The sequence below is a fragment of the Acromyrmex echinatior genome, chromosome 14 (assembly GCF_024713525.1).
Source record: "Acromyrmex echinatior isolate Ae372 chromosome 14, ASM2471352v2, whole genome shotgun sequence".
Classification (NCBI taxonomy): domain Eukaryota; kingdom Metazoa; phylum Arthropoda; class Insecta; order Hymenoptera; family Formicidae; genus Acromyrmex; species Acromyrmex echinatior.
Genome location: NC_141865.1, coordinates 4,972,229 through 4,996,674, shown reverse-complemented (window position 1 = coordinate 4,996,674; position 24,446 = coordinate 4,972,229). Strand labels below are relative to the sequence as shown.

Below are 24,446 nucleotides of genomic sequence, written 5' to 3'. Positions count from 1 at the left end.
TCATACATATATATTTCAATTTTAATAGCTCAAAAACTTTATGTAAAAATATTAATGTTAAAACTAAAAGAATGGATATAATTTTTGAAAATTTATTAAACAAAATTTTTTTTGTTTTCAAAAATAATCTAAACTCTATAATATATACATATTGGAATATTTAACTTTATATTTAGGTATAGTTAGATACATCTCTGATTTTTCGAATAATATTGCGAAAGCTTTATGTTTTGTAATAATTGCGATACATGCAATTGCAATATAACTGCAATATCCAATATATCACTTTCATTAAACAATACGATATAAATTTCTATTATTTTAATACAACTATATTTATGTATTTTAAATATGTCATTAAAAACACGTAAATATAATAATGCGAGATATAATGTCAAATAAAAAGTATACAATAAAAATTGTATACGTAAACACGGTTTATTATCTTCCATTTAATTATACTTTTTGTTATCAAATAAAGGTAAAATAATTGTATGATTATTACATTTTTAGTCGATTTTAATTTTGAATTTATAGAAAGATTAAAATCTCTTTAGAAAATTTTCAATTGTAAACAATTAGAATTGTCTTTTAGTAAATCCGTTGCAGCTTATTTTGATTATACAATTTCATTCGTCGCATTATTCCGCTACAGTTAACTTTTTTAAGTTTCAAAGTAATTTCATTGAACGTATATTTCACTGAGTATTAAAAAATATAGCTTGAAACACAAAGGACAAAATTATTCTTCGTACTTCCAGTATTGAATGCATATATTTAAAATTTCTTTTCAAACACCCTAACACTGCTCTCGCAGTGTCCAAAACTTTTTTATTAGAATATTTGGAATATTAAAATAGTTAGGATAATTTTAAAACGTTTATAATTTTTCTCCGAAAACTTCTTACGAGTATAATATCTAGAACATTTTAAAAACTTTGAGTGCTCTCTCTCTTTCTCTCTCTCTCTCTCTCTCTCTCTCTCTCTCTCTCTCTCTCTCTCTCTCTCGCTTTATCTTTCTTCACGAGCTCTTCAATATTTTATAAATGCATCTTTCATACCATCATGTATCATAAATAAAAACAATACGATGGTACATTAAATATTGCAATTTCGTCGATCTCAGCCCGCACATTCGTATCGCATTCTCATGTGGGTTAACGAAATCCTCCTCCGCGCGAGTGACCTACCCCAAAGTCAGCTTGCGGCTGGAAACGGCTTGACGTCCATCGGTGAAAGGAAGAGAGACTTCGCGCACTCGAGTAGAACTGGATCGCACGGAAAATCTTAATTTGACATCCACACACCAGCACCTTGAGTTTCCGGAGGTCTTTGCCCTGCCCCTGTCCCTTCTTTTCGAGCAGCTTACTCGCCCCCATCAACCTTCCCTTAGCACCTCTCTCCCACTCGCAACCCCATCAGGAGCGAAGGAACTCCTCTGGCAGTCGGTTGTCGGCTTCTCTCGACTAGGGACATGCGCAGCGAGACACGGAACGACAGGTGCGCGCCGCGCCGACAACCGCGAATCGCTTAGTTTCGGGTAAGCGCATGATTCGCTTCTGCCGCTCTGTTCTCACTACGAGACGAGCCGACCCGCCAGTCGCTCGCGACTCTGTCTCTGATTCGGTTGTTCGCTCCCGCTAATTTCGTCATCAACGTTTTCTCTTCTGGTCCTCTTATGAAACCATCGACAACCGGAAGAAAGATTGTCCGTTGGTGACGATCGCACGATCGCGGATCCTCTCACCGTGAAGAGGAATCATCTGTTAGATCCCATCAGCTGTCAACGCCCTGAAACAAGGAAGACCCATCAGCGCTTATCGAGAGCGCACGTGTTCTTTCCCTTGTTTGCTTCCTGTCAGTCTTCCTCCTTCGTTGGCAGACACAATTTCTCTTTCAAAGGTGGCGAACGTGTTATCCGGTTTTTCTCCTCGTTCGGACATTCGTCGCGCGTTATTTTCACCCCGATTACCAATTTAATAAGGCAATTTTCTTTTTAAGATCATTGAATCGCGGGGGTGCCAGTAAAAATATATTAATCGTGCTAATAAAACAGTGAGTTCCCGCCGATTTCATCAATTCGACGGTGATTGTGAATTACTGTGATTATCTTGGTGAACGCGTACGGTGCTCTTGATGAATGTGGTGCTCTAAGAAAGTTTAGACACGTCGGTATTCCGGCATCCCAAGTGGATCCCTCTCGATCATGCACCGAGGACAGGATCTCTTCCGTACAAGTGTGGGAATGCGAGCAACCGCGACGGTCGTCTTCCTGTTTCTCTGCGGATTCATCGTCCTACGCAGAGTCGAGGGTGAGTCAGCGACCTAAATTTCTCCCTCGAGATCGGCCCGCGAATAAATCTGGGATTACCCACTAAGAGTTCTGTGAACTACCTACACGTATGATGCATCATATGCGTCTGACAGGTACTTGTCTAAACAAAATGTACGAACGTGGTTGAATATCGTGAAATATAAATTCAATGCGCAGTCTAATATACCGGAATAAATAGAACATAAAAGAAAACTCGAGGGAGAAATGTCCGAAATTATTCGGGATTGAGTTCATATTTCATTTTTATTGCTCGAAAGTAAAGATTACGCTTTTTAAAAATCGCATTAAAATAATTATCACTGTCTTTTCTCGATGTAAAAAACGAGGCATCTGCCACAATACAGAAATAAACTCTATCATGAAATCAACTTAACTTGCCATCTAGAAACCATTTTAACATCCATAAATAAACGAATGTAAATGGGTATGACGCTGTTCGCGGAACAGTTTTCTTCGTAGCTTTTAGTCATACTTAGTTTTGATTATTGAAAGCTGCTATAATGCGCGTATTTATAAATACTTTGACAGATTTTAATATTAAAATAATAGTAAAAACGAATAACAAAAAACAAAATCTAATTATGTAATGTTATACTTGAATAATAAAACATTTGATATATGAAATCTTTATGCAATGACATCTTCATTCAATGATAAAATCTTAACATTTTCTATTAGGTTAAAATTTTGTTATCTTTATCTTTTCGTTGGTACTATTATCTAGAAAATGTAACTGTAATTACATTGAATGAAGATTTTATATAATATATATATATATATATAATGTTTTATTTCAAATATAACACAATTAGATTTATATTTATATAGAACATATATAACATATATTTATATTTTTATTGCGAAAATTGCAAAATAATACAAGACTTTTCGACTCAGTTTAATCCGCTCTACCTGCCCATGAAATATTTAGCAATTATTTTGAAATCCCCTGTATATAACACATTATATTAATAACAAAATATATGTTATTACATGTTTGCGTATTATAAATTTTGAAATAAGTATGTTTATGATGCCATTAAAAAGGAAGAAAAATAAAATATGTTGTCAAAATTGTTCGTGAAAATGACGAGAATTAGGATGGAAGAAAATGTACAAGCCAAGAAACACACACACACACACGCACACACACAGCGTCAGACTTCTTAATGCCTGTCTGAAAAGCTCGACGGAAGGAAGCCGGCCGACGGGTGGAGAAAACAATAATGCTCAGCGACCAGAAATTCAAAGAAAAATGCTTTTATACGCGAGTATAATTTCCCCCGTGGAAAAGCAACGTCCGGCTGTCCCACCTGCGATTCAGCGAAACGAGATTTTAATGTTGCACGAACGTGGCGAACGTTCGCGCCGTTGCTGCGACTCCTGGCATATACTAGGACGGGGGCCTCGCGTGTTCAAGGCCGTGGAATAATAGCCGCCACCCGTCGCGCACAGCCCCCGGATGTATGCACGGCCATTGAAAATCAGATGAAAGGGAAAGAAACGGACGTGGTATCTGTACATCTTGAGGGGCTGCGGGAAAAATTCAAGTCGCACGCCATACACCGCGTTTACAACCACGACGTATACGCGCCCATGTTATTCGATACATTGTATGCACTACCGCGCTCGTAATCAAACTCCCGATCGAGTGAAAAAAAGCTATCCTCGATTGTGCATCGCTGTGAATTTGCGACAGGAAAGAACGGAAAATATTTTTTCCTACCTTGTATGTCTGCGTTCCTATCTTGAATGTGTATTATTACACTTCGACGTCGTACGAAAGTGCAAACTGAGATCACGGATTTCACGAAGATCGATCAGCTACTCTCTACGAGACAAATGCCTCTCCATCCCTTCTTTTATCTTAGAGATCTTATGAAATCTCTTATCTTACAGAATCTCTTTATTTTGTACGACATTGCGCAATATTGTAAACTATAGTGGGATAACTTTTCTATTTATATTAAAATCCTGAAAAATTAATCGTTTTATTTATACGTTTTAGTAAAGAAATCTTATTGGAATTTAAAAATAGCGATATGCAGCTAGTACATCAATATATCACATGCAATGAGCGGGCTCTTTAAATATCCATGAAGAATAAATTTACGCTGATCCTATCTACGCTATTATACACGATGCATACGTAGATATCTAGTACGGAAAAAAATGTATAAATCGTCGCGAGCTGCTTTCGTCACTGATGTATATCTTTGCATATAAACGACATCCTGAAAATCACTTAACGCCGTTTTGTGGCGTTAGTACCGTAACTTTCGTTGCACGAAACAATTTGGAACTGTGTGTACGCTATATATCATCGCGTGTCATTGATACGTTCAGGAAAAGATTACCTGTATGGGATATTAAAACAAAATTAAAATTGCAACTGAAATAATCCGCGCAATAATACCGCAACCATCAATCGTGAAAAATTATAATACAATAAAGGAATATTTTGACGAGTAATCATTTATTTACGATAAATCTTTGATACAATAGAAATAATATATAGAAATTCACGCATTATTATCCAATTTTTAAAAAGATAAGTACGTAAGATATGTACTAAAAATGATAAATACTTTATGATTCTAAACTGATTTAACGCAACTCTTTCATCACATTCTGATAGAATTAATTTATGATACGATATCTTGAAATAAAATCTTAAATGTATTATATAAACCTATTACGCTTGCACGTTGTGCGCGTAATTACGTCGGAAATGCTTCAAATTCTAGTAATCTAAAAGCACGTCACGTGTTGGCCAAGTCCCAAGCAAGTTCTAAATCTGTATGTCCGCTTGCTTGGAAACAAATATAATACCCGGTAGGCCGCGAAACGCGTTCGCATGTGGCAAAAGTACAAGGAAAGCAAGTGTAATAGAAGCTTTCTAAAAGCGGCGACGATCGTATGGAACGCGATATGTCGTGTATCTGCATAGCAATAATAGACATACATTGAAATAATGTAAATTACAAAAATTATATATGCTTATTTCATAATGTGATTTAATACTGCGAAAAATTTTTGATTGAAAATGGACGAACCACACAATAGATTCTGATCATATCGATCAGAATTCCAGTCGAGATAACCAAATGTCCAAATGATGATCGGAATTCTGTTTGATATGATCAGAATTTACTGTTTGTCGTTCATTTTCAAAAATTTTTCTCAATGTATAAACTTAGGAATTGAGATCCGTTAAATTCAACGAAAAAAAATTTTAATTAAATATATTAAGAATTCAATATATAAGAAAAATATGTGTAAAACTTATTCATAAGTTTATATAAATTAGTTACAAAATAAACTGTTGATATCATAAAGTTTAATCAAATAATATTTTCTTTATTAATAATTTAATTTAAAACGTATCTACTATAATTGTTTTAAAATTAATGAATATTTTGTTTTTATAAATATACATAAATATTTCCATGGTACATTTAAATTATTTAAATTAAATAAAAAATAATGCAAAAAATGCATCAAAGAAAAAATATTTAACTGAATATATTTAACACGCGTTATTATTTATTATTATAATTTTTATATAAACGAAAAAACTTTTCAGCTTGTCACAATTTTCAATAATAAACTTTTTAAAGATGTCTATTCATCCTTTTCATAAAAATATGATATTATTTATATCATATGTATTTTGTGATGCAAATTCTAATTCGCGAGTATTTTAGATTCCGGCATATAAAACTTAGTAAATATTTTTGACTTGGGAAAAGAAACATGAAACGATTGAAACGAAAGCTTTGCTACAAAGAAGTACCAAAGTTACGGTACTGTATATATAACATATGTAATACGAATTCCATACTTTTTCACATTTTCTATGCATGGAAAGTTCTTGATATATTTTCTGAATGATCACACCAACATACTGCATCGTCATAGAAGTTAGGAGGTAGAAAGTAGGAGTCACAGGTACGACGAATATACTTTTTTTTTTAGTACATTTAGATTTATGTATTTGTTATTAAAATAACAAATATATCAAAATAGTAAAAATATAAAAAAATCTATAAACTTTTTTAGGAAGTAAACAGCATGATTCAGGGCAATATTGTTTTGGTGATAATTGTTAAAAATATTAATGAGAAACGTTCCAAATAAGGCTTTTATTATTCTTTTAAGCCGTAATAAAAACTAATCATATATAAATACAATTATTAATTAATATCTCTCTCTGATTATTTTTTACATTAATACACGTGAGTTAAATTTTTAAAATAAAAATTTATTTTTAATATTTTTTCAATCTTACGTCAAATTAAAATTTATTCTTTGCATAAACATTTTCATAAAGCATTTGATTATTGACTAGAAGTGTCTCCAACTGTAAATTTTGTCGCATTAAAATTAATACCTTAAATTTATGCATTGCTTCGTAATAGGATACCTAAGTTTATGAACTGCGAAATCATATATTTTCACGAGTATCGTGATATCACTATCTCGCAAGTATTATTTCGCTTTGCACGATAAAAGTGAACTATAATATAGTGAGGCTTTTGTCACGGAAATAGTTTGTTACTAGTTTCGTTTCAGACTTTGTTTCGCGGCAATCAGAACTTCTGACAACTTTTGTAAAGTTTTATCAATTTACATTTAGAAGGATACTGTCGAGAGATATTAATAACATTCACACTGTGAATAGAAATACGTCTAAATACTTACTTCTCATTGAAACTTTTGCATAAAGGTAAGCAAAAGTACGGATTCCCTCGGTGCCATGTCTTCTTGTATTTTTTTTTTGAACGTTATTTTAATAAGCTACTTGACTTAAGGGTGGACAGTATTTCCATTCTTAACAGAGTAGCGGCACAATTATTCGGAATAATTATGTGAATCAACGAGCCGTGAGCAACGAGTTCTGTAAATAGATACTTCTTTATACGATGCTCTTAAACGTATCGTTTTAGATATAAATATTTAAGATCACAATTTGTTTCCTCTTGAAAGAAAAGGAGATCATATTTTATCTAAATAGTTATTAATTATTTTAATAATGACGATTGTAAAAATAAAATTGAAAAATCGAGTCTATTCAAAAATAAAATTGTTGTCCAAAAAATAAAAGGATTGTATGATCCTTGTATTATTAATTTTCAAACTGCATGTTTTAATTGCGTATATAGGGGGGGAGATAAAATAAAAAATTAATTACTCCTAAAGTACATTTGTATTTATTAAATTGACCGTGAGAGCATTATACATAATTACTTCGAATGAGTAATTATATTTTAGCCGGTAATCTCAAGTTTCGTGTTACTCACTCTTACATAACAATAGAAATATATATAACACGAAAACATCGCGGTTCTATTTCACGCTTATCAATTCCGCTAGCTTGGGAAGTTTAAATGAAATAAGTTTTTGGATATAGGTGTAGTGTATGCCTTACATAACTTTGGCGTCATCCCCGATGGCGCCGGCTCATTTCACGGCAAGTGTGCTGCAGACGGAAATAATTACCCTCATCACAGGTTCACACGATAATAATATTTAGGTACGTACTTTTCGCCCCCGGTACTTCGCAGCGAAATACGTATATCTCTACGTATTGAGTGTCATAACAAAGGCGCTGTGTCATAAAGTACGTATAATTCTTTTTGTTGTTTCGCACTAGAATTGTTGCAAAAACCGTAACTCTACTGCCTCGTAAACTATGCAAAATCTCGGACGTTACTTAATTGAGAATCGTACAGTTTACCAGCAAGTACGTTTACCTTCGTCTACAATTGCGCAGCTCACACGAACGGCTGCGGTCTTTTGGTTTTCCAATTATAAATTTACACTTGAAGGGATAATCCTTATCGAAACGTATCGAGTGATACCAATTTCGGTCGATGTAAATTTTAGGCAAAGCATCGATGAAGCGAGTTAGTTTGCGGATTCGATGAATAGTCTTACGGTATATGTCTATTCTAGAATAGGAAGATTATATATATCGACATATGTGTACTCTCTGCCAACACGTATATGCTATACATAAAATGGTACAAGTTTCCGATAAACTCAAGTGTGTATGCATACAAATTTTCCGAGCTGTGTTTATGGTATTAAAAAAAAATGTAAGTGATAAGTTAAATCTAACACAAACATATCAGATATAAATAGATAATAATAAACAATATTAGACCACTATGAATGCACAATGAGAAGAACTTCGATTTGAGTTAGATTTAAATAATATTTCTATGAGAATCTTTATACATATCCAATTCTGTAAACTACGCTTTACAATTTTCAGTCTTGAAATTTTTAATTGAAATTGGAGTAATATCACAAATTAAATTAACAAACGATTTAATGATATTGATGCTGACAAACATCTTAAAGAGCTACATATAAGTAGCATAATTAAGAAATTTATGATTGTAACATATTTTTTGTTAATTATGAAAATTTATCTAATGTTACGTGATATATTTTTTTCAGTAATATTATTATAACGAGAAATATGTATAATTTTATAAAAGTAATATGCATTATGAATATAATTATGAAGATCAGGTTTAAACTAGAGCACAATTTTTGCACACACACATACACACACACACACACACACACACACACACACAAGTAATCTATATATAAATGAAATAATTTATATGATATTAAATAATTCGTTTTTTTTTAAATAAGTATTGATATCATTAGAAGTCAGAATTATAGATAAATTTTTACACAGCTCTAAATTTATGGAATAGATATAATTATTTTTTTACGAAAAAGGGAAAGCAATGGTTTACGAAACATTACACCCGAATTTAGTATGACATCCATATTATATATTATGACACATATATTGTCGTGGAAAGAATTTTCGTTTTTCACCAAGAGTTATAAATTGCGGAATTTTTACTGAAATATTATATTATTAATAACATGATTTTAACAATAGTTGGGCAAAATTTTAAGCCATATAAAAAAATATGACATATTTTTATCAACCGGTAACATTAAGAGACAGTGAAATATCATTGTTATCCAAAATAAAACGTGCACGATCAATATTGGTGAAAACAGTTTAATTAATATGTCCGACCATTGTCAGGAATATCATATATTAAAAAATCGAATAAGTATGACTCGCATAGTACATAAGACGAATAAATTTTAAAAGGAAAAATAAATTTTAAAAGGACGGATTAAAAAGGAATGGATTAAAGTCCGTGTGATTTGTATTTTCTTATGATAAGATGATAAAAGCGACAATTAATAATTTTAGTTGATGGATAATAAATTTTTATCATGTAATTTTTATCGAAATCGTTTTTGGACATTAATAATAAAACTTTTAACATTCATAAACTTACTGGCTTGTTTTAAAAGACTTTACATGTCGTTATATGAAAGCTTCAGTCGCATCTGAGAACATTTATTCTCTCCGAAGTATGTAGAATAGATTAAACTCATATACTTTATTCAGTTAAGCAATTTTTTGCATTTCAATAAACTATTCCAGTACAATATCAGACAAAATGAAAAAGATTGATTTATAGAAATACAAGAGAGAGAGAGAGAGAGAGAGAGAGAGAGAGAGAAAGAGAGAGAGAGAGAGATATATAAATTAATTAAATATTATAATTAATCATTAAAAGATTGTATCGTAAAGTAATCAATTTACGTATTTATTTCCGTGAATCATTTTAAAGCCGTGATGATTTATATCGATTATATACTTGTTTTCTTATGAATGACATGATAAAAGTTGCAAAAAGGATGAAAACTTTTTAACGTCAGAAAAGAACTTTCACAATTTGATATTACATATCATAATGTTTATCGCACAGAATTAAAATTTAATCGATAAATTAAATCCAAATAATCTATTATTATATATATATATATATATATATATATATATATATAATATGAATAGATTATTTGGATTTAATTGTATATATATATATAAATGTATATATATATATATATATCTCAATATTTTACGTATATACACACATATAATTAGTAATATTTTTCATATAAAAATTTAATGATGAAAAAGATAATAAAATATTATATATATATATATATATATATATATATATATATATATCTCAATATTTTACGTATATACACATATAATTAGTAATATTTTTCATATAAAAATTTAATGATGAAAAAGATAATAAAATATTAAAATGTCAAAATAGCCGTATCGTCCATATAGGAAAATAATGGAAGAGTGTTTTGCTTTGTAGTATTTAAATTTTAATTTATTATTAGTTGTTTACTAACACTGATATAAGAATTATGTCTGATCAAAATGTGAAAAGGAAAATTCGGGAAAATGCTTGAAATATTTCGTAGAATCATCACTGGTATAAACATTAATTACATAATGAAATATTATTATTACATCACTGATAAAAAAGTGCTTTAATAACAATTCCATTAAACAAACATTAAATGATTCACTTCTACATGATTGTTATAAATATAATAAACATTAAATAGTTTATCTTAATTACTATAGATAAGAAGATAATAATTAATTTTACACACATATCTTTAATATTATAACAAATATTAAATTTATAAACCAAACTAATGTTTATTTGAAATATTTCTAAAAATTAATTATATTGAAGTCAGTTTTTATTTCTCTCTATAACAAATGATTTACAACAATAACATATGTATATATAAATAGTGAAGTTTGTACACGTGTCATTCAAACAATACTCGTTAAAGATTAACATGTATGAAATGGAGAACATATATCTCTACAATGCAGAGGTTCGCATATAGTGTTCACATATAATGTTTGAATTTGATATTATATATCATAATGTTGTATTTATGTCGTATTGATATATAATTATGAATTATATGTGCAGATTGCAATAGTCGCGCATTGTACATTATTATTATCATATGCGAATACATATCGATTGTATTTTGATGAAGATACTGATTACGAGTGCGAATATGCTCATCAACTTCATGAAAGTTATTACAGGAATGGAATTTACTACAGTTACATTGTCATGTTATCGCGATGAAGTACAATGAAATTATATTTCTTAGTTTGCAAATATATCGGGTATAAATTAAGATAACTATGATTTTTCTCCGTGATTTGTTTACATATGCTGTATTATCACATGGTGATAATACAAATTATAATAAAACAAATGTGTTCCTTCTTCATTATTTATTACTGATACTATTTTTCAGCAACATTATATATATTCATAAAAACGTCAACTTCAATCCATGAATGTGTTTAAACTGATTATGAGATATTAGTTTGTAATTACTTTTATATATATTACTTAAATAATTTAGTACATTACATCTCTTTATAGATTTTTCATGCACTGAAATACTTAATAATTCAGTTCTACTCTAAATAAAAAAAAAAATCATATTTTAATTAATGCTTAAAACTGAATTTTAAGCATTAAAAGACAATAAATGAGCGAGAATTAATAAAAGCTCGGTTAATAAAAACATATCACATCATCGTTATATTCGCGTTCCATCGTATGGAAGACAAATGATTATAAATGTTATGACATTTTATGTCACGCGCGAAAAGTTCTTTGTACTAGTAAAGAAATAATAATGAAGAAACTATAATGGATCGTTACATACAAAAAGAACGAAATTTTGGCATAATACAATAAATGAAAGCGGAGAAAAAAGTTAATGTTTAAATTTTAATTGTTTGTTCCGCATTGATTTATTTTTTGATAAATACTGAAGTATTAATTTCTGTTCTTCGAACTAGTTGATTTATTTATAATATTCTGCAATTTATAAAGATAACTGAAAAGTATTTTCGGATAACGATTGTGTTAACAGGAAATGTACTATAATTTTGCAATTTTCATGCTAGTGAAGAAATGACATAGAAATACATTACGAGAAATGAACATGAGAAAAAGTTGCATTTACATTTATTCGAATTAAAATTGTTTCGGACTTACGTCTCGTCGTCTCTCATTTGCTGTGGTGCCGTAATCGCGTAAACGACGAATTTGCATATGGACACAAAGAATTTTATTTCTCTTTTCCGGCAACACACACATTGTCGTTATGGATTAATTTTAAATACGCACGCAAAAGTTTTACGCATTATAGTAATATTTTTTGAAATTCCTCTTGTAGTAGGTATACATAAAAGAAAAAGTATGAGCTCAGAAAGTATGAGTTGATTCATGCGAAGTATAACAATTCCGCCGTTACTTTTAAGATAAGAATTATAGTTACTACAATTTCTTATTTTTTATTGTAATAACATTTTTATTATCAAATTGATTTTATATATTCAAAGTTGTCTTCGATATTTATCTATTTATAGTATTATTGTACTATTTTTATCGACAATGAAAACCTTTTTAGAATACATGATGGTATATTTAAGATTTTTTATTTTTAGCACTTTTTTTGTAGATATGAAACTATTATAAAACTGATCATATCCATATTTTACTTTTCTAATATAAGAAAATATAACAATTATATTAATTATATAATAATTATATTTAAAAAATAGGATAGCTAAAACGAGTTAATTCTCTTATCTTGCATATATTAAATTTTCTTCCGATTGCATTATCGAAATATTATCATTATATATATATATATATATAGAAACCACGTACGTAATTGTATATATTTTCGTTTTATTTTTGCAAAACTATATTTGTTAAAGAATTTTTCTGTTCAAGTTTCAACGTTGGTAAAATATTTTTTAATAGATCTAATTGTACGTTGATTATGTTGCAATTTTCATACTCATTTTAATTTAAATTTTATAAAACATTAATCATATTATATTTCTCTTACATATTTTTTTATTAATAAATAATTATAACTTTTTTAATGCAAAATATTATTGAATATACTCTGTTTTTCAAGCAAAAATAATAAATGCATAATTGCTTATATAAAAATTTTGATATAATAAAGTAAATATAATTTTTATATAAATTTTTCAAAATTAATTTACATAATTTGCAACTATTTATTGAAAAGGAAATACCTACAGCAAATTGGATTAATTATTCCCAGATTTAACTCTTTCGTATTACTGTAGAAAGAAATTAAAACTTAAAAAGCTTCACATCGAAAGTTTGTTATATTGTGTTCATCTTCCGCAAACTTTTAAATTTGATTTTATATTGCGTTATTTTTTCACATTACTGTCGCGTAACAACGGAAAACCGTTGCAATCAGATAATTTAAACTCTTTTTTAGCATTGATGTAAAAAAATCAATATTGATATCAGACGCTTATATTATACACGAACTATTTGTATCCAATCGAACGTGCTGTAACTCCTGAAATTCCCGAAACTACGATTGTAACCGCAGCAACGTATCCAATGTATTTTACACTCGGGATGCTTATACCGTTGTGCATAAAACACCACTGTATTCTCTCGTGTGTCTTAAAATTTACAATAACCGTAACGACTTGACTTTACGCGTCGCTGAAAATTTTTGTATGTCACGTGCCATGCACGTTCCATTTTGCTTATGCTCGGCCCGCGTTTCTCGGCGCCTAGCTGACACGTTAATTTGTAAGCGTGTCAACCGCGGCCCCGTTTGTCTCGTGCATGCTGTTAATTGCGAGCTCGCAGCACTGTCAAGTGTGCTGAACAGCCTGCTTAATGATTATATTAATGGATCGGACATTCGCCACGAAGTTGAACGTTTTACGCAAAATTAATCATGCAGTATGATCAAATTAATTTATTAGACGATCCCATAATAAACGATATGTTATTGTGCTACACGTCACCGTGCGGATAAAAAAATCGGCGACCTTTTAACTACGCGCAATTTTCTAGTTACATTATACGAACAAGTTACATTATATTAAATATTTATCCGTTTATTTACAAATAGAAACGCATGTACATTTTTTTAGATATACCTACAGAATATCCCTGGATTTTCTGTACAGATTTTTTTTAACAGTGTGTCCTATAAACTATACAATAATCATGAATTCATGCGTAAATTTTTCACTTGATATATTATGCGATTCTAGCTGACAGATTTAATAAGTAGAGAAAAATATAAGATTTTCAAAGGAATATCCATACGTTATCGCGATTTAGAACCTTAGAAAGATTTTTATTATATCAGAGTTAGAAAAGAAAGAGAAAAAAAAATAAAGAGTGAAAGAGTTTCAAAGTAGTTGTAAATCCAATATCCCTTTTACGCGCAGATATGATAAGAAAACATTTTGCAAAGTATGAATTTAACCAAGAAGTTTTATATAACTATTCGTATAGCTATTCTGTAAACGAAATCATAAGAAAATAAATTTGCAAACATTTTATTTTTCTTTTAACTTAGGATTATTTAAAACACAAATCAGTTATATATAATCAATAAATAGAAGGATTAAAAAATGATTAAATGTCAGAATTTTTCGACAAATATTTGATAGAGTTTACCAAAATTTAATCCATGATATTAATGATTAATTATTTGATTTACTATTGAATTTACATTTATTGTTGAATTTTTACATATAAAATATTAAATTATTTGTGTTTTTCTCACACTACTTAAAATCATATAAATCTCTCACAAAAATATTAGTCACAATAAATGTAAAATACTTGATAAAATAGCCACCAAAATAACCTAACATATTTCAAAATATATTTCAAACATTGTTATTTCCGACTTTCTATATTGTGTTATAATAACTTTTTTGCTTCTATTTTTCTAATTTGCACTATGACTCTCTCTTTCTTCAATGTCGCAAAATTAATGATTGAAAGCATTGTACAATTAACGGTCCAATTAGCATGGTCTATACTTAGGATAGTGAATTTATTGAGATAACATGAAATGTTTCTGATATGGTCCTTCGGTAGTAAAAGAGAGACATTGAAGGCATATGTGGATAGACATTCTCAATGTACGTGATATATGATTGTACGATTACTAACAACGGCATTGCGGCTTTTGGAAGATTAGCACATCGATCAATATTCCTCTCGTGATATATTCGTCACTTACATCGATGCGACATTTTGTAAAGCACTATAATGCTTATTATTATAGTAGACTGATAATATAACAAATAAAACTACAAACTATATAAAATAATTATTTTTTATCAAATAATTTTTGTTCAATTTAATATTTTCAGAATTTTATCAACTTTTTTTATTTTTCAGTTCTTTTTACAAAGAGTTATACTCTTTGTAAAATGTGTAATTATACAAAATTAAATGCAAAATTAAAAAATTAAAACAAAAGATTTAATTGATAAAAATTATTCGTGTTTTTTCCATTTTCGTATTAATATTTTAATATGAAAAATGTAATATACATTGTTGAAAATTTTTTTTTAAATGTCTCGCGCAATCGTATCAGGAAAAGTTATTTTGGGCACAAGTTACTGAGACGTAACTACCGTGAAGTTAAACGCATAACCGAGTTTCCAATAGTGACCGATATGAGGTCACATAACTTACGCTAGTTTAGATTCAGCCAAACTTCGTTATACGGAGTTTACTTAGGCTTGATAGAGATTACGAAAGCTGTTAGAATAGAAAAGGTAATTCCGGTATATACGCTGTACCTATCAAAAACTTAATTTATTAAGTATTATTTACTCTATGTTTAAAGTAAACTATATACAATAAAAACTTTTGTAGTAGACTACTGTCTACTACTGTGAAAAAAATATTAGAAATTCGAAATATTTATTTTTTTTATTAAAAAATAAACTTTTTGAAATTCTTGCATTTTTGCCGTATATCCCATAGATATGGGATATATAGCTACTCATAGGGGAAGGGGGGGAGGATATGTACGGCTCATGAAAAATTTATAAATAATGCATATAAATAAGACATAAAATGACATAATAACTTATAAAATGTGTTTATAAAGTTGTGTTTTATAAAATTTTATTAAGGAATATGAATGGTAAATATATATATATATGAAATAATAAATAATAATTACAATCTTTCTACATATATTACAAGTGACATGAGGTATGTAATGTGTTTATTGCATTTAGTGCACTAAATTCAATCTGCACATTTTGTATGCTTTGAGCATAAATTCCACTCGCTAAAAATGCCGCATATCCTAAGGTGGGATACAAGACAACAAATTAAAGAATACGAAAGCAAAACACTTTTGCTATACAACATGCTTTACTATTCCACTACACGTATGTATGTATCACGAAATAATCACTAAATCTTTTGTACGCCCTACAGTAATCATTTTATGTAGATTTTAATTTATGATGGCGTTACTTATTACAGTAACAAATTGATTTAATTCACAATAATTTCATTAATATTAACAGTATAAGAAACTGGAATCATAACATAATACTAATATAACATAAAGGCATGTAATAGAATAGTTGCAGGAAAATTACCCCCACTCTTTCCATTTTTTCTTACTTCTGCGGTATAAATCCCAGCGCGGCATATTTGCCGGAGTTACCCTGTATTGTAAAATAGTCCCCGATAAAATCGAAACGATCGCATCAATTTATAAGTACAAGAATACAATGCGTTTCATACATATCGCGTTTATTCCTCATAATTTATAATTTTGATCTTCATTAACGCATTATGACGATACGTAAGGATATTTAAATTATAAGGATATTTAATTCGTAAGAATATTTAAGTTTTATGTAACAATTCTATCATTAGATACACAAAGCATAATACATGTATAAAAGTTTAATAACAAAAAACGTATTTCAAATAAAATTAATGCGGCTACTCCATTAACGAATATTTTCTTGAAAATCTTTCTATTTTCTTTATTATTTTATTTATGTGTTATTGTTTTTTCCCAAGTTTAGGCACATTAAACGATGGCCAGATATTAATACATAAATGTTGAATTTTAAATAAAATTTAGATTTAATTTTTAATAAAATTTTTTTTAAATAAAATAACCCGATTCACTATATTTCAGTTATATTTAAATTTGTGTGCAAGTAATAAATTCTGGAAAAAAAAATTTACACAACATTGAGGGGTACACAGATAACTAATGCCACAGATAACTAATGCCTAACTAAATTCTATGATTATTATTTAATACGTTTGATACATTCAACTGGTTACTTACGCTGGCTACCAAGAGATAGACGCGGGAACGGTGAGACATTCAGAAAACGATGAATCTCGAATGGCAAATCTACGTGTAATGAAATCTCAGATTCCCAGAGCTACGGTTCGCTAACTTACACAAGAGAAATGGGACTTGCTAGTTAACCACTTTGCTATATGTATATAATTCTGTTGACCTACCTCTTTATGTGAATAAATTCCATAGTACTAAGTATGTAGGATAATAGATAAAAATATTTGTTTAGATGTTATAATTTTGTATTAGAAAGTAAAAGAAATTATTGTATATACTTTAATTTATATAATATGCATTTCTACATTTAAACAATAATTTTGCAAGAACAAAATAATAATTTTATTTTAATTGTGTAAAAATTTACGATTATTCGTTGAAAAACTTATTATTAGAAATATTTTTAGTTAACTTTTAAACAGAAATATATATCTATGGAGGGCTCTAAGGAATTTTTAACACTAGGCACAGAAAACGAAGCATTTTTGACTCATGATGATTAATGAACTAATTTTCAATACGACAAATATCAGAAAGATTTAATTCAAATTCATATTAAATAAAAATTTTTTTTAAACAGAAACTTTTAAATTAACTAAATGAGAACTTTAAAATGTGTGCTTAAATTAATTTTTAGGATAATATTAATTCCATAACAGTTTATTTTGCACTATATAACGTGAGTATTGAATATTGAAACTCATATATCGTAAAATTTGTCAGTTAAATTTCCAGCGATTTATTCGCCTCGTACTACTGTTATATCTCTCGGTGACGAAACGGAAAACATTGATTTTAACGATTAAATGTATGACAAGCAATTTATTGCAGATTATGACGAAATTGAGTGTAACGTATACATTTATTCCACATACTTAATCACGATGTTAATAATTTTTATCGTTTTTATGGTGATATAAAATTTTAATTATACATATAATAAAAATATTATCTATTTCAATTGACAATACATCGCATTGCATAATTATTATCATAAACTTATTTTTATAAAAGTAAACGTTTCGTAAATTAATACAAGATATACTATTTATATACAAAAGACATAATTTAACAAGTGTAGTAAAAAATTATCACATTATTCTGTTTCTTTATGAGTTCAATATTACTCGAGGAATAGTTATTTATTATATTATTAAAAAATTACAATCTGAAATTTATGTTTAAATTGTTATACATATGTGTTTTTATTAATAATAAATTTTAAGATTTTTGTCATTTTGAGATTTTTATTGTATCATAATGACTTTAATACAATTAAATATAGATTATATCAATATATTTTTTTATATATTCATCTTTGTATCAATTCTATCTTTGCTCTCAAATTCATTCGCTTATATCAGTACTTTTAGCATTTGTCATATATAATATTATAAATCACAATTAAACCATTTGAGACATAATTAATTCGATCGTTTTCCTTCCAAAAATCGCATTTTATTTTATCTTTATTAAATTGAAATTTAAAGCATCACGGTAGTGTCTCGGCACTAAGCCAAGCTCAATATAACATACAGTAGAATTAAATATAACCAAAATATAAATTTTACTTCTAGCCATCAATAGATAACGTAAAGTATTATTATTTATTAATTATTAATTATTAATTAATATATTATTATACCTATTTGTTCCAAATTTTCTATTATTTTTTTAAATTTATTTAAAAATTGAAAAAATAAGATAATTTCAAATAAGTGAACTATAATTGTGTTGTAATAATGCAGTTCATACTTATTTGAAATTATTGTTACTTTCGATTATTCTTAGTGGCAAGACAATACTGTTTATATAAAAATTTTAGAGGTTACTCATTTTTTTAAATCGTGTTTCTTTCACCAATTTCGTCTTATAAAACAAGAATGTGTGGAGACGTCGTTTTTATTTATTATTACGTATAAATTTTCCATTAAAAAATCCGATTATTCGAATAATTTTTCCATTCTCAATAATTAAATTGGTTTTTACATGAGAAATAAAATAAAAAAATTATTACATTATTGAGAAAGAATATTATGATTTCAGTTTCAAACAAAAATAAAAATGATTATGTTTTATGAAAAATAATTATAACTCTGAAATACATAAAAATATTTCTCTTTTGATGTAGTTGTGTGTGCAGCAACAACAATACAACTTTATAAGTACAATTTCAATCATTTTCCTCTACTAATATTATTTGAACAAAAATACATAAGCATTATGCGGTTGAATATCTAACACAATCTCGATATAAATCGAGCTATCGTGCAACGTTTTAATGAAATCCGAGATATCGCTCTCTCATTCAGTGCCATTTATTTCACGGAGTAACGCTAAGAATTCTAGATTTTATTGAGACATCTTGAGAAATATTTGTTATTTGTGCAAATAAATTAAAACGCAAAGTAAACTGTAATAATAAAATTACAGATAGTAAGTGAATTATATAATAATTCTACTGAAAGCGTATATAGGACGTATTAGAGAGAAATAATTAAAAATACGTCATCAGATTGTCGCTTAAAATATGAGTAAGTTTTCTCAAAGTATTTTCGTAATTATTCAAAGCAGCCTTTTCTTCACAACAAGCATAGAATAATATGTTCACGATGTTGAAAATATGAAAATAAATTATATTGAGGAACAGCGACATAGCGAATACCTTAAGTTAAACTATCCGATATTATTACATCTACTGTTACGTGTCGCCGTTCTTATTTTATAAACTACTTCTTAAATAACGACGTAAATATCATCGACAAGCGTTTACCATAAGTACATCTTTATTTACGGTAATTTAAGACTTAAGCAATAATGTATTTTGGCGAAATTCCAGATGCTCATCTCATTCTGACAGTTTACCTTTCGACCTGCTCGATGATCCAACGCGATAACGGAAATTTAAATATTTGGTAGTCCATTGGTAGACCCCTGCATACGTGGTGGATATGCTATAACCCTCTTCATGATCTACCACCCCTGTACTGGCCGCGACGGCTAAATTCTCGGTCGGTTGAGACTCAAGACACGAACTCAATTCTGGATCGCTGCGAGCACTCCACCCATTTAGGAACAACGGCCGCACTCAATCGTGTCGACTTCACTGAATCCCATACAGAGTGTCTTAGAAATTTCGCTGCTTTTTATTCACGTTTTCTTTAGTGAATTTAGATTCAATCTTTTCATGAAGAAAAAATATCGAAGTAGTAGTTTTTAAATTATAAATAATGCCATTATGTACAATAGAAGATGAAGGAATTTTATATGCACGAAACAAGTTACGTTTTATAATGTGAATACATATATTTAGACGTATGAAAATCCTTTACTGTGAAATTAAAATATCATGACAGTTTTATATAAAAAAGTTACAAAAATAGCGGAAAAATTTAATGCCAAAAGTATATCTTTGCGAAGAAAAAATTAATTAAGATATTTAAGAACGTACATAGATAAAACGTGACGGGAATTTTAGAACACCATGTACGTTAGATAAAACGGAGGCTTATCGTAGTCGGAATTAGGTTCGCAAAGAGTAGAAGAACGTTGCTACATCATTACGGTAGTTCGTCGGTTGCTACTCAGATTTTCTTCTTCGTCGTTTTTCAAACTCAGATAAAATAGATGGAATAGTCGATGATAACATGAAAAGTATCCGATATTGATTTTCAGTTTAGTACTTCTTCGAGACAGGTGAGAGAATGAATCTATCCTGTAAAAGATAAAGCGTGTTGGATATTTGAACATATTGAGAATGCACAAGCGTGATGTATGTACATCTGTTTAGATAAATACGTAGAAATATTGAGATACTTGTTAAAGAGATATGAAATAAATTCTACGAAAAATTAAATTAAAAATAAAATTCAATTTTTAAGTATAGAATAGCTTCAATATTCATATATCCGCGTTATATCAATTCAATATTTGATTTAAAAATAAATTGATATGAGAGTTAATAATTGTTTAATTATGAATAAAATATTTGTAACAATCATATCCGTTTGTTTCACGAACGAGAGAATATTTTTCGTTATTTATTACATAGCAAAAAGATAAACTCGCTAAATTTTAAAAAGTTTTAAAATTTTAAAGTGTTTTTGATGAATACTTTGTAAAAATAGTTCAATCCGAGAGTGAAATAAAGAAAAATTCTTATCATTGAATCTTCGCTTGCCGGCCGCGATACGTATCTAACATTTCATTCAGATTTCATCGCAATCGATTCAACGATTCAGCTACAATTTAGAGTGCGGACGTGTAGATGCACGTGCATAGCATCGCGAGGAATGATTGAATCACGATCGCGAGCGGTATCGTTCAGCCTTTGAATATGACGAATCAGTTTACGTATGTACTTCCATTTCTCGCACGTGACTAATTTTTATATAAAATTTAATGCGTTTTGAAAAACTTAAAGCGAAACTTTAGTTGCTACCGCGTATAAATATCTTCAATTAAGCCGAATGCATTTTAAGAGCAGGATAAAAAGTTAAGAGGATGAAAAACAGTAAATATATAAATATGTTTTAGTTTACAATATTAAAAATAAGTTCTCAGATTGCATCTTTTTGAAAAATAAAATTTTATATGCTGTTATTTTTTTGCTCTATCTTAATTCTTTAATTTATCATCAGAAAATTGTACGCTTTGTGTAACAAAATAATTTTATCCTTTATCGAATTAGCCTCTAAGTAGAAGAAAAAGGATGATAACAAACATTTTTGCGTTTATGCGCATATTGGAAAGCGAATATCGTAATTTCATGCAGCTTGTTCAGAAAATTCAGTCGTAACGAGCAAACGTTTATCTTGACAAAAAACTAAGTTCCCACAATTAGAAAGTTTCGTCCACGAGAAAGTGGAGACTTTACGTTTAGTAGTAGTTCGAGTATATATTCCTCCTCAACTTGCTATTCGCCAGGCACATGGGTGTTTACTTCGACACAAATAAATTTTCTAATCAAGACCGCGGATTAAAATGCTCTCTGCGAACTGTATAACTTTGCCGATCGTGTGGACGCAATAAATTGATCGTAAATTTTTTACACGTTTTCTCACGTTTCTTCTCACTCAGTTTTGCACTCTATAGTCGATTGACGACACTCCTCATAAAAAAACAAAACCGAAACGTAATCCGTTTATGTCACATCTTTTTATGGTTGTGCACAAACGCGCATATCGCGCGCTTAATTAAATTTTAAATTATATTTAATTAAATTTTAAAACACATTTAATAAAAAGAGGTCTATGTATTAATTCACATATTTTTTAAGTGTTGTTCTCTCAAGCCGCAATAATTATTCGTGTTTGATGAAAATTTAGTTAACTTAACAGAATTTAACAAATATTGACATTTAATGTAAATCAAATTACGTAACAAGTAGTTACCTATGTGATTATCGATCGATTTTAATCCATTCGTGACCCAGAATTCTTATTGAGAAGAAATATCTTATTTTCCTTGAATATTTTATACTGTCAGAATTTTCTAATGGAGCTCCACTAAGTTTCCTCTCAGCAATTTTTTTCTAGTTTTGCATTAAACTTTCTGCTAATAACAAACTTCGGAATGCTTTAATAATGAACATGAAAGGATTTATTGCCCGTTGTTCCTTTTCTCGCTGAACTAAGTTAGCGAATTGGATACGAAGACAAATGATAAACGCGAGAAACAATGGTTTAAAAATTGATTCTCTCTATTGTCAAAACAACAGAGTTTAAAATACAATTCATGTATTCGATGTGAAGAATGTTACGCGAAAAATATATCGCTGAAAGATTTAATTGCCTTAAAAATGAACAAGTCACTGTAGCACGAAAATTGTCTCGCCATAAATGGCAAATTGAAAAGCGTTTTATGATTCAAATATTTAATTTAGGATAGTTCGGTTTGTCATTCTACGCTATTAGATTCAAACATTATTCCTATTTCTTTAAAAACAGTCTCTATTCGCGACAATCCAATTTTTGTTAAACAATACTATTCAAATAATCAGTGCAACCACTCTTGGGGTTACTTCATCCATTTTATACTAGAAAAACGTCCGAAAAAAATGTGACGTGACGTGTGAAAGCGAAATCCTATGCTCCGCACTGCGTACAGCACCAGTTAGCGGAAACGCATTTTACTACAGACACAATCCAACGAAAACAACGCTAGTTTCGTTGACATATTGGTCGCTATGTGTACGAACCAAAGTTCTCTCATCGCTTCGTACTTGATCCGTTGATTTTCAAATGTCCTTGCCTGAAAGGGCCACAGAGTCAGCGTTCTTGAATATCAATCTGGTGAATCGGAAATGTAATATCCGTTACGTATCTCATGGATGTCAGTAGATATCTGCATGAAGTTATGACAATGACTCGCATATATTTTCTATGTGCTGAAGCATATTATTAACCTATTTCTTTGCAGACAATAACGGATTTGTTATACTATAAAAGTCAATATTATTTAATGACTAACGCACTTTAGAACTTGAAGGTTACTTTATCTATACAGAATTAAAATATTAAAAATTCTTTTTTTATGTCATCGATGATGAGAATAAACATTGCATGATATTGTGGTGAAACAATCGTAAATAAATTAACAATCGTTTTATCATGCTTTATTTATGTAGAAAAGGAATATTTAAAAAAGTAATTATCAAAGCAATATATGAAATTTTAATTAATTTTATTTACCTTCATTCTTTTTACAAATTCAAGTACAAAAAACACCATATTTATGTCTTATATTTACTATATAAAACAGTCAAAAGTATTCTTTTTGGTATTATTAAAAATATAGCAGTCATTTCAAATTTCACACTTTACATTAAAAAACTTGATATCGAAAAGATACAAAATTGCATAAATTAAAAAATATATATGATAAATTGGAACAATGATTACATGCAGTAACATTAAAATATATACAATATTATTAAACAAGTAGTTAAGCAAATATATAAATAAATTGT

The 24,446-nt window shown here is 29.0% G+C and overlaps 1 protein-coding gene across 15 annotated transcripts in view; it reads left to right on the top strand.

Moving 5' to 3' along the window:
* Positions 1-782: 782 nt before the first annotated feature.
* The window catches only part of nrm (neuromusculin), a 174,274-nt gene continuing 150,610 nt past the window's right edge, over positions 783-24,446 (top strand). For 4 of the 15 annotated variants that reach the window (XR_015547457.1, XR_015547456.1, XM_087413516.1 and 1 more), the window contains exon 1: positions 785-2,312. Coding sequence is in view for 10 of the 15 variants with exons in the window: in XM_087413516.1 (XP_087269642.1) it covers positions 2,207-2,312 (106 nt within the window). In the remaining 5 variants the exon portion in view is untranslated. Of the gene's footprint in view, positions 2,313-24,446 lie in introns of all 15 variants that reach the window. The other 11 variants (XR_015547459.1, XR_015547458.1, XR_015547460.1 and 8 more) reach the window with 7 other exon arrangements.